The sequence below is a fragment of the Phaseolus vulgaris genome, chromosome 10 (assembly GCF_051622355.1).
Source record: "Phaseolus vulgaris cultivar YP4 chromosome 10, ASM5162235v1, whole genome shotgun sequence".
Lineage (NCBI taxonomy): Eukaryota > Viridiplantae > Streptophyta > Magnoliopsida > Fabales > Fabaceae > Phaseolus > Phaseolus vulgaris.
Window position 1 is genome coordinate 11,334,667 of NC_143507.1, and position 16,049 is coordinate 11,350,715.

Here is a 16,049-nt window from a genome sequence, read left to right on the forward strand (position 1 = left end):
ACATACATCACCACTGCCTTAAAGAATGGAGGAAAATAAATTTATATTTCTCCATATATCCATGAGTAAGTTCATATTCATTAAATAAGTTATACTAAATTATTGAAATAAGAGAAACTAACTAATTTGTTATATATTATGCATCATTAGCAACTACTGATCATATATGTTCAAGATCATATCGTTGCATGGTTTTGCTCCTTGTATAAGAAACCTCCTAACTATTTTAAACACATTATAGATAGGTACAACAATTTCATTTAACATCTATTATTACTTATACATTACATAATGTGTTATAACATAAAATCTTATTATTTTAGTGCTTATTCTGGATATAACATGTTGAGTGGGAGGGGAAGTGCAAACGCGAAAAAACTTACTTGGATGCACCTTAAGGTATTTAAATTATATTTTTTTATTTTGACTTGCAGTGCAATAAACAATCTGAAAATTATGAGTGTGGTTATTATGTGATGTAGTGGATACTATTATGTGAGCTGGAATTGATAGAAGTTGGGATCATGTTATATCTCAATACACAAACACTTTAAAATTTGGGGTTTACTATTTATACACTAATTTAAAAAAAAATTCAAATATCACAATTTTTCAATGATCCACAACTACTAGATTCAAAAATATTGGGATATGTCAAGACAACATGGTCAATTGTTCTCACTGGTTGACTCAAACGACAGTCTCTGTCCCTCCTATCTCCGCCTGAGAATCGAACTTCCTTGGTTGAAGAATCTCTCACCTGCAAAGACAAAGGGCGCCTTGACGGCCGTTTACACTCCGACGCTCAAGTCAATATTAGGGCAAAGAAACACTAAGTGTATAAAGTAGTTTCAGTCTTAGAAATCGTGTACCTTGCTAAGGTTTTTAGCGCCCTTTATATAGGTTGAAACTAGGGTTTACCTCTGTTCTGTTACCCATGTCTAGGGTTCCTTGGAGAATGTCCTTGCGCCGCTATTACACAATCTTAGCGTAATCTGGCGCCATCTGTTATGCGGGTGCCCTAAGTATTCACATGTCATGCATGCAACTTCCCTTGGAAACCCTAACCCTAGCGGGCCTTAGCGCCTCTGATGCGGACATCCAAGCCCAAGGGCCACGCACAACAAGATTGGAATATTAAAATAAAATAATATTATTATTTTATTTGGAGTTAGGATTTGAACTCATGACCAAGTACAGAGTATCAACCTAACCACTAGGACAAATGATCATTCTTGAAATATAAGGATTGTAGTATCGTCTTATTTTCTTACAAACAAGAAAAGACCTTTGTAATTTATACACTGTTGAAACTCAGAATAGGGACGAATATTTTGACAATTTTAGAGAGTGTTTCTCTGCTAGGTTTTTCCCTGTATCTTGCGATCTTATCAAGAATCCACCAATTCTTGTGGCGATCATCCTTAGGCTTATCAAACTTTGTTTGTGGCGCCTTCCTTTATCCAGGTTTCTATTGTTACTGTTTTGAATTTATTCCGTTCCGTAACCCTAAATTCCCAATTTTATTGTCATTTCTATTTGGATTCATATCAGTTGGTATTCAGGACAAAGGTTTGAGTCATAATATAATTATGCATCCTGTATTTTTTTTCCCTCATTACTGTTCACGGTACTGTTCACGACACTGTTTGTTCACGTACTGTTCACGGGGGGTACTGTTCACGACACTGTTCACGGTACTGTTAATTTTTTTTATTTTTAAAAAAAAAAGCATAAACAGAAAAAAAAAGAACAAGAGAAAAACAGAAAAAAATAGTTCTTATTCAGTGCATACTTGGTGTTTGTTAAAAGTTCTAAAAGTGTCTTGTCTACATATTTTATTTTCTCTATATATTGTTTTTACTTGCTGTTTTTTTAATTGTCTTGCTTGTTTGTTGATAGTGAAATTGTTCTTCACTATTTTGTTCTTTACTATTATTTTTAATTGATTCTAATTGCTACTTTTGAAAGTGATTCTGGATTATTGATTGCTTGATTCTTGTAAGAACCTTAAGTAGAGAAAGAGTGGTAAAAGGAAGTGTGATCATTAGAAAAAAAACTTATTGTGTGAAACACGAGTGTTGAGTGTAAACACGTGAGAAAGTGGTGTGAGGCCCAAACTTATTGTTATTTGTAATCTGTTTACTTGAGCATGGCAGGGGAACCGTCAGATAGAGGACTGTCTCAACTACAGATACAAGCCTTAACACAACACTTGGAAAGGATAATGAAATAACAAAGTGATGGACTCCATGAGAGGTTGGATCAAATGGAGCAAGCACAACAAGTAAATCCAGAAAATAGAGGGGGATATAGGAGGAGGAGAAGAGAAAATGATGGAGAACAAAGAACTCTGAGAATTGATGGAATAAAATTAAATATTCCCACATTCAATGGGAAAAGTGATCCTGATGCTTACTTGGAGTGGGAAATTAAAGTAGAGCATGTGTTTGCTTGCAATGAGTACAATGAGGAGCAGAAGATGAAGTTGGCAGCAGCTGAATTTCCAGCTTATGCTTTAACTTGGTGGAATAAATACCAAAGGGACAGAACTAGATATGAAGAACCCATGGTAGAAACTTGGACAGAAATGAAAAGGATTATGAGGAAGAGATATATTCCAACAAGCTACAATAGGGATTTGCAACTCAAACTTCAAAGAATGACTCAAGGAAATAAAAGTGTGGAAGAGTATTTTAAAGAGATGGAGGTGACCATGATTAGAGCTGGAAAGAATGAAGAAAATGAAGCAATCATGGCAAGATTTTTGAATGGATTGAATCATGATATTAAGGATCTTGTGGAGCTGCAAGAGTATGTTGACATGAAAGAGTTGTTGCACAAGGCTAACCAAGTAGAACAACAACTCAAGAGGAAGGGAATCATGAGGAGTTCTAACAATAATAAAAATTTCAATTGGAAGGATAAGGCGATGAAGGATAAAGGAGTTCCCTCAAGTTCAGTCACATCTTCAAGTGGGAAGTCACCTCATAGATATAATAAATCACCACCTAAAAGGAAAACAAGTGAGGTAAAATGTTTCAAATGCTTGGGAAGAGGACATTATGCTTCAGAATGTCCAACAAAAAAGAATATGATCAGTTTATCAAAGACACAAATAGTCAGGGAACCTTCAAGTGAAGAAGAGAAGGAAGAGGTAGAGGTGGAGTTTGATACATTGGAGGGTGATTTGTTGATGATTCGGAAGCTTATGGGAAGCAAAATGCAAGCTTTGGACCAAACCCAAAGGGAAAATATTTTCCATACTATATGTTCCATTCAAGGGAAAATATGTTCACTCATAGTTGATGGAGGAAGTTGCACCAATGTAGCTAGCTCAAGACTAGTTACCAAATTGAATTTGGAGACAAAACCGCACCCAAGGCCATACAAGCTTCAATGGCTTAGTGAAGATGGAGAGATGAAAGTGAGTAAGCAAGTGGAGGTGCACCTATCCATAGGACAATATAATGATAATGTCTTGTGTGATGTGGTTCCAATGGAGGCAACTCACATTTTGTTAGGGAGGTCGTGGCAGTTTGACACCAAGGCTATTCATGATGGTTTCACCAATAAAATTTCTTTCATGCGGAATAATAAGAAGATCATTCTCAAACCATTATCTCCTAGAGAGGTGTGTGAGGATCAAATCAAATTGAGAGAAAAGATAGATGAGTGAAACACCTAAACAGAGCAAGAGTGAAACACTTAAAAAGAGAGAAACACATGAGAGAAAAATGACTGGATTACTGAAAGTGAATGAAGTGAAGAAGTTGCTACTTTCTAGAAAACCTCTTTATTTACCTTATTGCAAAAACAACACTTTGGTTGCTGACCATTTTAACCAAATTGATTTTCTTCCTAGTGTTGATTGTGTTTTGCAGGAAATCCAAACTCAAGTTGAAGAATTGATGAACAAAGGATGGGTACAAGAGACCATGAGCCCATGTGTTGTTCCAGTAATTTTGGTGCCTAAAAATGATGGTTATTGGAGGATGTGCACAGATTGCAGAGCACTCAATAACATTACCATTAAGTATAAACACCATATTCCCAGGTTAGATGATTTAATGGATGAATTGTATGGTGGTTGTATATTTTCAAAAATTGACTTAAGAAGTGGTTGCCATCAAATTAGGATTAGGAATGAGAATGAATGGAAAACTGTCTTTACAACAAAATATGGATTGTATGACTGGCGTGTGTTGCTATTTGGGCTAACAAATGCCTCAAACACTTTTATGAGATTAATGAACTATGTTTTGAGAGAATTTTTGGGCAAATTTTTTGTGGTGTATTTTGATGACATCTTGATCTAAAGCACTAGTTTGGAATTACATGAGGAACATTTGTGTGCTGAACTAATTATGTTTACATCATGTTGAGTTTGCTTAAATCCTTTAACTCCAATATATTCCTTAAACACATGAGGAAAGAAATGCTTTGATGCGAACATCCAAGCCCAAGGGCCACGCACAACAAGATTGAAATATTAAAATAAAATAACAATTATTATTTTGTTTGGAGTTAGGAGTTAGGATTTGAACTCAGGGCCAAGTACAGAGTATCAACCTAACCACTGGGACAAATGATCATTCTTGAAATATAAGGATTGTAGTATCGTCTTATTTTCTTACAAACAAGAAAAGACCTTTGTAATTTATACACTGTTGAAACTCAGAATAGGGACGGATATTTTGACAATTTTAGAGAGTGTTTCTTTGCTAGGGTTTTTCCCTGTATCTTGCGATCTTATCAAGAATCCACCAATTCTTGTGGCGATCATCCTTAGGCTTATCAAACTTTGTTTGTGGCGCCTTCCTTTATCCAGGTTTCTATTGTTACTGTTTTGAATTTATTCCGTTCCGTAACCCTAAATTCTCAATTTTATTGTCATTTCTATTTGGATTCATATCAGCCTCCAAGGACTATTTACCCGTGCCGTGCTTGAATGCGCTATACACACCACCTACATGGATCTCTCGTGACTTAGGCTTTCCTCATATATGATGTTTTAACTGGTAACTTAGTATAATTCTAGGGCCCACCTTGCATGACCCACTATTACTATCAGACACCGATGTCCGATGTCTGATGTCTCTCTTTGATGTCGATGTCTATGGCACCGATGTCCGAAGACTGACCAATACCCTGATATGTGCATCTGGAGTCTACCTGACGTGGCTCACTTCTACTATCCGGCATGCGATGTTTGAGGTTCGTCGCTAAAGTCGATGATCGAGGACTGGTCGGTACATCAATGAATGATTATTATAAATTTTTATAGAATTATTTCATATATTATATATTATAAAACTTTTTGTAAAATAATATTATATGTGCTTAATTAATTATACGTAGTCTTTGATATTTAAATTAAGATATTATATTCATTATACTCAGTCCAGCCAAGGCTCATCTTCAAACCCATCAATTCATAGCCCAAGTTGCATATCTCCTCCTTTTCAACTTCATTGCTCTTTCTTTCTGTTTATTTATTTATTGATTCGTTTCAACCACTTTAACCCCACCATCATAAAACAGCAAAGCATAGCATGAGAAAATCCAGTAATGGCATCTTCAACAACATTGTGTTTGGGTGTTCTAATTCCTCTGATATTGTTCCATAACTTGCATGCTTCATCTTCCTTGTCTCTCTCCGTAGAGAAGTTGAAAGAAGACGTGATAGTGTCATCACCCAAACCAACATTCACAGCAGGCTTTTACGCCGTCGGACACAACGCTTTCTGCTTCGCAATATGGTACACCAACTCACCCAACACCCTCGTTTGGATCGCCAACCGGGACCACCCCGTTAACGGAAGACGCTCCACCCTCTCCCTTCACAAATCCGGCAACCTCGTACTCACCGACGCCGCCCAGTTCCAAGTCTGGTCCACCGCCACCGCCACCACATCCAAACAAGTCCACTTACGTTTGCACGACAACGGCAACCTTGTACTCCTCGAAGATTCCTCCGACAACGCTGTTTTGTGGCAGAGCTTCGATTTCCCAACCGACACGCTTCTTCCAAATCAGCCTCTGAGAGGGAGCACCAACCTGGTTTCCTCGAGAAGCGGGAGCAACCACTCCTCCGGTTTCTACAAGCTCTTCTTCGACTTCGAGAATGTTCTACGCCTTATGTACCAGGGCCCTCGAGTTTCCAGCGTTTTCTGGCCTTACGCTTGGCTTCAGAGCAACAACTTCGGTAATGGCAACGGCAGATCTACTTTCAATGATAGCAGGGTTGCTTTGCTTGATGATTTGGGTGCCGTGCTTTCTTCCGACAACTTCACTTTCAGAACGATCGATTACGGGACGGTGCTTCAGCGGAGATTGACCCTGGATCATGACGGTAATGTGAGGGTGTACACCATGATAGATGGAGAAGAGAAGTGGGTGGTGTCAGGGCTGTTTCGCCCCCAACCTTGTTTTATTCATGGCATTTGTGGACCCAACAGCTATTGCACCAATGTCCCCACAATTGGAAGAAAGTGTTCCTGCCTTCCAGGTATTTCAGGAAAGTAGCAGAGGAAACAGTGAATTGGGGTCTTTTTGAATAAAGTTCTTACTAAAAGTGGTAAATAAGAAGTTAAAACGCATTGAGCTTCTTCGTCAACTAATGTTAAAATAAAGTAAGTTTTTCCCATGGATATTCTAAAACCAAATTTTGCTTTAGAAGTTGGAGTGAATATGTTGATTTGAAGTTACAAGATAAGTTTATTTACTTCATTTTACTTCGTATTTTCCCCCTTTATAATTGTTTATACATATGGTTGTCTTCTCCTGTAGTGTTCATTGAGAAATTTATGCTATCAGGTCACAGATGGGTTGATGGTCAAGACTGGACTCTAGGTTGCATACCGAATTTTGAACCTTGGTGCAACAACACTATGCAAGAGTCTCGTTTCGTGGGTTTACCTGAATTTGATTTTTATGGATATGACTATGGCTTCTATCCGAATCACACTTACGAAGAATGTGTGAATCAGTGCTTGCGATTGTGCCAATGCAAAGGGTTTCAGCATAGTCTTTCAGACCAAGGTGGTTTGGGTAGTCAGTGCTACCTGAAGACACAGTTGCTGAATGGGCATCGTTCAGCAGGTTTCACGGGATCATTCTTCCTGAGACTACCTTTGTCTCTTGATTATGAGAACCCCATCAATAATGGTTTGGTTTGTGGGGGAAATAGCGGAGGAGTGAAAGAACTAGAAAGACCGTATGTGGAAGAAAAAGAAAATGAATCGGTGAGGTTCATGCTGTGGTTTGCGAGTGCCTTGGGAGGAATTGAGGTTTTGTGCTTCTTGATGGTGTGGTGTTTTTTGTTTAGGAATAATGCAGACAAACAAGCCTATGTTCTTGCTGCGGAGACGGGGTTTAGGAAATTCAGTTATTCTGAATTGAAACAAGCCTCCAAAGGTTTCAGTGAAGAGATTGGAAGGGGTGGTGGAGGTACAGTGTATAAAGGTGTCTTGTCTGATGATCGGGTTGTGGCGATAAAAAGACTACATGAAGTAGCAAACCAAGGAGAAAGTGATTTCCTGGCTGAAGTAAGCATCATTGGAAGGCTTAACCACATGAACTTAATTGGCATGTTGGGGTTTTGTGCGGAGGGAAAGTATAGGTTGTTGGTTTATGAGTACATGGAGAATGGTTCTTTAGCTCAGAACCTTTCATCGAGTTCAACTGTTCTTGATTGGACTAAGAGGTATAACATTGCTCTCGGAACTGCAAGGGGTCTTGCTTACTTGCATGAAGAATGCTTGGAGTGGATTTTGCATTGTGATATTAAGCCCCAAAATATACTTCTCGACTCTGATTACCAACCTAAGGTAGCAGATTTTGGCTTGTCTAAGCTACTTAACCGGAACAACCTCGACAATTCAACATTCTCGAGGATAAGAGGAACAAGAGGCTACATGGCACCAGAGTGGCTTTTCAACTTGCCAATCACTTCCAAGGTGGATGTCTACAGCTATGGCATTGTCGTCTTGGAGATGATAACGGGAAGGAGCCCAACAGCAGGTATCCAAATCACTGCATTAGATGCAGAATCACATAATCATGGGAGGTTAGTGACATGGGTGAGGGAGCAAAGGAGGAAAGGATCATCTTGGGTGGATCAAATTGTTGACCCTGCTTTGGGTTCAAACTATGACAGGAATGAAATGGAGATATTAGCAACGGTGGCTTTGGAATGTGTAGAGGAAGAGAAAGATGTGAGACCCAGCATGAGTCATGTTGTTGAGAGAATCCAAAGTCACGAGCACAATTCTTGATGATGGTTTTGAACAAAGAATAGCCAGACATCCCATGGTTTCACCTACCTTGTTTGTCATCCACAGTTCCAGTTCCTCTCGTTTTTTGGTAGATTCAGTCTATCAAAAGTTGTCTGTTCGTGCCTTGTGGTAAATCTTCTTTTGTTGTGAAGTTTAGTGTTGCTGTTGTATATCAGATTCTAGTGCTTGTAAACCGTATGTTGTTACAGTTGCAGAATATTTCCATTAATTGCAACATGCACTTTTGTTCCTTTAACATTATCTGTTGTATGATTCCAACTCTATCATAAAATTAGTTACTTCGTACATATTCAACCTTAAAATTATGGCAACAATTTTGAAGATATAGTTTTACTATGATACCCATTTTTGTATTAAGCTCTGAATTACATATTCTTTCTGGATTACACATTCTTTCTTATAACCCCATTGGCTGTGCCAATGCGGTAGTAACCTTAAGCTAGGGTTATAAGATGCAAAATGAATGATTTCCCTGGATATTTGAGCGATCAGGACATTCCAATTAACAGGCAAAAAGTTTATGTTCGGTCCTCTGACTCTTGAGAGCTTTGCAGTTAATTTAGTAGGTCCATTGGCAGCGACAAACTACAGATATTATTCATAAAATTTACAGACTGCTATAAAACAAATGATAGAAGATTGCTAAATTGATAAATGATTGCAAAATTGATATTTTCTACCAAATAATGTCTCTTTCCATGCCATATCTAACATCCCCAGTTGAATAGAAATATGGTGCCAAATTCTAGTGGCCTAAATTAGTAAAAGGACATGACTCCACTCCATATCAGTACTTCCTCAGAAATCAAACCATCCACTTTGATGGAAGAAAAAGAGAAAAAATAAGGAAAAGAAATGGAAAGAAAGATATTTGAGGGGTAAGGATGATACTAACTAAGCCTGATGCTAGGAGCCTCGGGTGAAACAGTTTGTCTCTTGTTAATAACTAACCAACTGTAGAGAATGTCCCACATATCAAATTCATCTTTGCATAGAAATGGTTTTCCCAGACTTTCTAGACATCTTCATGAGTTTGAGTAGAAGTCTCCGGTTGATTATCCAAGGGCATATATTGGGCCATAATTGCCCTTATCTCAGAGTCCATGTATCTCTGCAGAAAAATGTTTCCTCTTGTAAGTTAAACGAGTTTAGGATGTCAATGCTTAAATTATAAAAACTGATTGTCATTTGAACCAGCAAATCAGGACAACATAACATGCTCACTAACTGGAATGAATGAGAAAGTATTAATGAAATGAAAAGATGATTTAACGAAATGTAGTTATATTTTCTTAGAGCTACAGGTATTGTATTATTTTTTAATAAAAAACAATAATATTATTTCATTACCACATTGACTGCAATCCTAACTAGATTAGTACCTCAATTAGTATCTATCATTTGCAACATCCCTCAAAATCATGTATACAAGAGAAAATAATAGAAAAGAGCTAAAGGTATTGTATGACTTCATTAATTCTTTTATTAAACTTCAGATAGTTATTTTGAGACAGTATTTCGTATGTGCTTCACTTTATCTTCTTTTTAGTATTCGTTCAGACAGACACTTAATCTTGGTGCCGCCTGACTTACAGCCTTGTCTAAGGTGACCTGCATCTTGTTCCTCCAACATTGTACATCCTTGTCGGAAACATTCTCATGTACCACTTACTGAGTGCTGCATCATCTTGGGACTGTTCAGTCTCTATTTTAACTATTATGTTGAATGTTTTGGTTTTAACCAATGTTCACCTCATACACATCGAGCATTGTAGTGTAACTGTATTGTCTGAAACTAGGTGTACGAAGGAAACTCTCATCCTTCCTGACTTTAATCATAAGAGTCTTTCACCAATGCAGCATGTTACCTCAACACTGGGAAAATGGATTTTTTATATTTTGAAGACTATAAATATTGAAACAATTGAAATTAATATACCAGCTTTTATCTACATCTGCCTTGAGGAATATTTGTCAAAGTCACACTGTTTAAAGGACAATCAAATGAGTTAGAATTATACCCGGATTCTGTATTTGTAAAATGCATACCCTCCAGCACCAGCAACAACCAAGATCAGAAGAACCATCCAAACAATGCCCCCACCGGCCACTGAAGCAGCATATTTTCCTGCATATTTGTAAGATACCGCTAGTGTGAAAATGAATAAATTATTATTTTTTAAGTCTCCACTACCATGGAAAGGTTATCAACATAGATAATTAGAAAGCCCAGAATAAAATTTAGAACCTTCAGAAACTAAACTACATACAGTATAAATAGAAATAAAATGCCAAAGTGGCAACCAGTGCAAAGTCATGTTTTCCATGAAGAATCTCATCTATCAAATTTTAACGAGTGAACAAAATCTGCTGATCCAGTAAGACAGGCATAAAAAATGTCATACAAACTAAGTCAGAAAATGTTAAAAATAAAAACTCACCAATGCACATATCATTTTCTCGCGTGTAGAACAAACCATCACTACATGAGCATTCATAACTTCCCCAAGTATTTCTGCAATGACACTCTGGGCACTGGCAGGCCAATTTCTCCGAGCATTCGTCCACATCTACAAAATCAACACAAGAAATATTAAGAAACAAATGTCAGATTTGCAAGCTAATAATGAATGGCATGACTATTTACAACTGTAGAATCATATTCAAACATTCTCACCAAGATTAGTTCATGATTGATGTATTTGCCATTCAAAGGTTAGGTACTAGAAGAGTAATGCTATATCTTCCTACTCTAACCTCCTGCTAATTCTCCTAAAATCTAATAATGAATTAAGAAAAAAAGTAAATATACTTTTATCATGAAAACATAAAAACATTCAATACTCTTTTCATTCAGTAAGTTTTAAATTTTATTGGAAGATGTTGTAAGAAGATTTATAACTATTTATATTAGAACAGTTCAAACAAATTTTGAATGTCAAAGTACCTTTACAGGAGTTGACTCCATCTCCCCTGAATCCAGGTGGACACTTGCAACCTTTGGTGTGGTCGTCCTGCATAATCATTTAAGAAAGAAGGCATATATCAACATTCAAAGAAAAAAAGCATGCATGCATGATAATGTAAAAGAGGATGGAGAGGATTACTTACAATACAAGCAGAGAAAGTTGTGCGACCTTGGGTTTCTTTCCAACAACCTCCATTGTTGATTGCACACCTCAAGGCGCCTGTAGCTGCTTCGAAATAAAAATGTGTGAAGGTGATATTTATATTTTGATTTTTATAGCTTGGAGATGATGACATGAAGCAATTTATCTATTTTAAAGAAACTAATTTACCTTCACAATGGGTATATCCATCACCAACAAACTGGACATTTTGTACAACTGGGCATTCACATATTCTTCCTCTGAAAGTGTCCTATAATTTTGAAAGTGATAGAACCAAGCCTTACTCCACATGTATTGAAGTGCAGTAATATAAACATTCACAAAAACATGGCAGACAAGATTGAGTTAACCAAATACCCTGCACGCAGTAATGTTAGCAGCATTGTCCTGCCAACAACCACCATTGTTTTGCAAACACTCATTAGTTTCCATGTCTGCAAAGGATAATCAAAGGTACCTGATATCAGTTCTTCTATCCAAATTGCCAGTTGAAAGATGAGTTGATAAGATTTAATTTATTGGTTCTTCTCCAAGGATGATTGGAACGGGGAGAAAAGAAGAAATGCAAAAAAGGACCTGGAGTTAAACAAATTGATGGCTCGGTAGTCTCTTGGAAACCTGAACAGATTGCCTTCAGTACTGCTGCTTTTGACAGCTTACCTAGAAATGGTTAAGAATAAAAATTATACAGCAGAACAAGGTTAAACAGCCACGAAGATATTCAGAAAGGTTGTCAGACCTCTATATTGTCTGTTGTTTATAATAAGAGTAGGTAGTATAGTAACATCTCCACGATCGCCGTTACCAATCTGAAACAAAAAAACATTAACCAACAGAAGGGTCTAATTAGAGAACAGAAACAATCCTAGAAGAAGGCCATATTCTGCTACAAGACAAACCTGTGAGTCCTGTTCATTATTGAGAACAGGGTTATCCAGATTCGAAGTAGGATCTCCAACACAATCTTTAACTTTCTTCAAATCAACTCCTGTAAAGTATGTGAGGGAAGAGTGAACAAGCATGCAACATATCCGAAATTAGAATAATGTAACAAAACATTCCCCCAGAAAATTTGAGATGACGAATGAGAAGTTTACTTAAATTTTTTCCAATAGATAAAGAGAATCAATCAAGCCATGACTTTATTTTTATGTTGATTTTGAGCATAATGACTGTGATATTTGTATAACGAAGATACAAATTTGGTTTTGTTCCACATATACATAAAAGCCGGACCCTTTTTTTTATGCTTAAGCTAGCATTTTACATAACAGTGAAACTTCTAAAAACAATGACAGGAAAATTTGGCAAAAGATGACAATTGCATTATTATGTAAGAAATTATGCTATATACTAGTAATGCAAAATAATTTTATGCCGTAATCTAATCACAGATCATGCATGCATGATAAGTTTGTTTTCTTTCACAATAGCTACTTTAGAAATCATCTCAAAGGTAGTTGTTGATGAGTTGACTGTTAAATTTTATGCGAAGAAAAGAAAAAGCCATATATGATTTTTACAAGATTGGAAAAGTTGTGGCGTACACTAAAAATCAAACAGCAAAGAGAAGCACAAGTCCACTGCAAAGTGTATCCAACATACCAAGAGATTTGATAACTTGATCTGAGCATTCTTCAGTATACTTATTCTCTCTCATTGGGCAGCGGATTGAAAAGTCAGTGACGTAGTCCCACCATTGCCAAGGCTTTCCACTTCCATTTGCCACTTTAAAGAAGCATACTTGACGTAAGTTTTGGATAACAACATCTCTACCACTGTACCCTCTCTTGTAATCTAGCTCAGGATCTGGTGCACAGTATCTCCCATTATTTATGCACTGGGACTTGCACTGTTGGCTCAGTATAAATGCTTCTGGACAATACCAAGTTATATAGTGAGGGGTAAACTTTGCAAACCCTTTCTGCTCTAGTAATTGAGCTGCCCCTTTAAAACCCCTGACAAAGTTGATTTCACTTTCACACTTTGGTCCACACTCATCATTGCTACTTGTCCAAAACTCATACTCAACTCTCTCATCAGGGTGAGGAAGAGCCTCTCTCCAATCAAGATTTACATTAACCATTTCCCCACTAGAGAGAGCACTCTTGATTTTATCACCTAGTGATTTGCTGATAAGGGCAGAAGGAATGCTGATCTTCTCAATATAATCGTCATTGCTGGCACCATTTCCTTCTTCAGGTGTGTCCATGGTGATCAATGGTTCTGTCCTATCATCTGCCACAAGAATGGCCGCTGCTCCACCTTTCTGTGCATTCCACGCCTTCAAAGTGAAGAAGCACTCTAACAAAAATTTCAAAAAGAAGTTATACAGATTTTATCATTGAGAACACCTTGTAAGTCTGTAATAGCAACTGAAAACTAATGTCAAGATACATATTCGATTGAGAAAGTTACCCCCAACTGTCCGAGTGATGCCATAAATTAATTGCATAAAAGAAAGAAAAATGCATTGCAATGCACAGAAGATTCAAATTATCCACACCAAAAACACACCATGGAACTTTTTATGAAAGTGTAAAACACACTCACACCAATGATCCTGACAGTTACTCACTCGATAAAAGTCCATGTATAAAAAACAAAACAACTCTAAATAAACACAGACATTTTACAATACAACAAAACTTAGATGCAAATCCACGTGTTCTTCTGATAAAATTTTCCAATTAGAATTAAAGTTTCGTTTCACATTAATATGAATAATAAGGATTTTCAGCAAAGATCACTGTGAGAAACTGTAATTCTAATTGAACAAGCATGCTAAAAGCACTTAATTATGAACTCCATCTTAAAGTACTTAATGAACCCATCCAAGTCTTATACTTCTTTCCTTTGTTATATTTGAAAACTGAAGAGCATTGAAAGGAGTAAATGGTAGCTAACCTCCTCGATCAATAAGAACAAAGCTGGGGAAGGTTCCGGGCTTGGAACTCAACGAGGAATCAAAGGGTTTACATCCATTCTGATCGGTCTTGGGGTACACCACTGAGCCAATCATGGTTCCTCCATACTTGGGGACCCCAAAATTCCCAATTGCACATTCATATATACCTTTCAATGAATTTGGAGAAGTGATTTTCAAATTGTTCTTCTCCACCACAAACGTTCCAACACAAGACCCACAAAGCAAAATCCATACACACCACAAAAAACTTTGCTTTGTCCTCATTGTCATCATATGTTGAACTCTTCCCCTTCAATAGAGAAAGATCTCTATCAACAAAGAGAAAAAGAAAAAAGAAATCTTGTTTAAGTTAACAACACCACTGAAATTGAAATAACATGTTTGAAGCAGTGTCTGGATCAAATGGAAAGCTTAGCTAAGTGCAATGCATGCTATGCTGAGAAGGAAACCCAGATGAGGAAAAGGAATTGAAGACCACAAACAATGGCTTAGTGGTTGTTACGTGGGAGTGTAGAAAATCATCCAAATCTAGAACCAATATGCGAAAGAAATGGACAATGGGGTGGACGGGTTAGTTACATTCAACGGTAATTGCACTCATTGCAATATAACATCATACGATTACAAATGGACCAAATGTCGTTCAACATGTTTTTTAATATAATTCTTCTATGTTCTTTGTGAATGTAAAATTTTTACTCCTCTTTATTTCTTTTCAACCTTTCTATATTTTGTTTAATTCTTATAAAAAAGAATGCTTTATATCAAAATTTATCGACAATGTGACATGGGTCTATATATATATAGACACACACCCCCCCCCCCCCCCCCACACACACATATATATATATATATAAAATTTACAAGTAAAACTAACAAAATGAAATAATTAAAATAAATTTTAATCATATTTTAAATGTATTAAAAGTAATATATTTGAACTATTATTCTAGAGTTTAATTTGAAAAAAGTTTATAACATTTTAAGTAAACAAACAAGAAGTTAAAATATTAAACTTGTATCCAAGTTTTCATGACTGATTTCTTTTGTTTCTTTAACAAAGTAACATCTGAAGCAAAATTTCATAATATGATTTTTTAAGTGTTTTCTTAACTTTTTTATTACATCACTCGTGTCCTTTTAAATACTTTTAGTTTTTTTTTTCTTATTACTCTCTTGAATTGTAAGGTTTATCATGAAAGTATAATGTTGAAATAGAATAATATTCCTTTGCTTTCTAGATTATGCATGGGTTAAAAATGATAGTTTTGTATATAAATGCTTATTTAAGTGCTCTTTTGCAGCCTAAATGGTTTTTTTATAGTTAAGAATTATTCTCTTGCAAATTTACCATAGAGCAATTGATGTGACTATAAAAGTATTTAGTTATGTATAAGTTACTGATCTTAACATTTTCTAATAATATTTATAATTATACAATTGTTATATAAAATAACAAAGAAATCAAACCAATTCTACTTTTCTTTTTAAAGTCAACCATGTTAAAATCATTAATCCACATTTTCTACCATACAAATTTATTTTCCACATTGTTTATTATTGTTTTCTTTGTATTCTCGTACATTGTAAAAATAAAATGTATCCATTAAAAGAAAAGTTAAAAAGTTAATTCAATCTCATCAGAGAATATATTTAAATAAATTTCTTAGTGAGAACTTATAAATGAGA

General features: G+C 36.2%; 2 protein-coding genes and 1 pseudogene across 2 annotated transcripts; 2 read left to right on the top strand and 1 right to left on the bottom strand.

Moving 5' to 3' along the window:
* The first annotated feature begins 2,269 nt into the window (after nt 1-2,269).
* LOC137814004 (uncharacterized) lies at nt 2,270-4,319 on the top strand (annotated as a pseudogene).
* A 1,088-nt stretch (nt 4,320-5,407) lies between these two features.
* Nucleotides 5,408-8,535, top strand: LOC137818537 (putative receptor protein kinase ZmPK1). The gene is given in 3 exon segments (XM_068622025.2): nt 5,408-6,511; nt 6,820-8,273; nt 8,276-8,535. Coding segments are annotated over 3 exon segments (2,421 nt in total). The 5' UTR covers nt 5,408-5,571; the 3' UTR covers nt 8,303-8,535.
* A 412-nt stretch (nt 8,536-8,947) lies between these two features.
* On the bottom strand, nt 8,948-14,856 carry LOC137818538 (vacuolar-sorting receptor 1). The gene is made up of 12 exons (XM_068622026.2): nt 14,339-14,856; nt 13,037-13,735; nt 12,331-12,419; nt 12,171-12,240; nt 12,008-12,091; nt 11,789-11,865; nt 11,600-11,681; nt 11,412-11,494; nt 11,248-11,314; nt 10,742-10,870; nt 10,322-10,428; nt 8,948-9,411 (listed from the first exon to the last, which is right to left on the bottom strand). The coding sequence occupies exons 1-12, from the start codon at nt 14,631-14,633 to the stop codon at nt 9,316-9,318; spliced, it is 1,878 nt and encodes a 625-aa protein (XP_068478127.2). The 5' UTR covers nt 14,634-14,856; the 3' UTR covers nt 8,948-9,315.
* Between the last annotated feature and the right edge of the window lie 1,193 nt (nt 14,857-16,049).

What these genes read in the sequence shown, in the direction of transcription:
- LOC137818538 (XM_068622026.2), bottom strand. Translation starts at nt 14,633, where the DNA reads ATGATGACAATGAGGACAAAGCAAAGTTTTTTGTGGTGTGTATGGATT. An exon ending in ATAATGAACAGGACTCACAG is followed by an intron (nt 12,241 to 12,330) that starts GTTTGTCTTGTA and finishes TTTTTGTTTCAG; the next exon opens with ATTGGTAACGGCGATCGTGG. An exon ending in TTTACAAATACAGAATCCGG is followed by an intron (nt 9,412 to 10,321) that starts GTATAATTCTAA and finishes ATTTTTCTGCAG; the next exon opens with AGATACATGGACTCTGAGAT.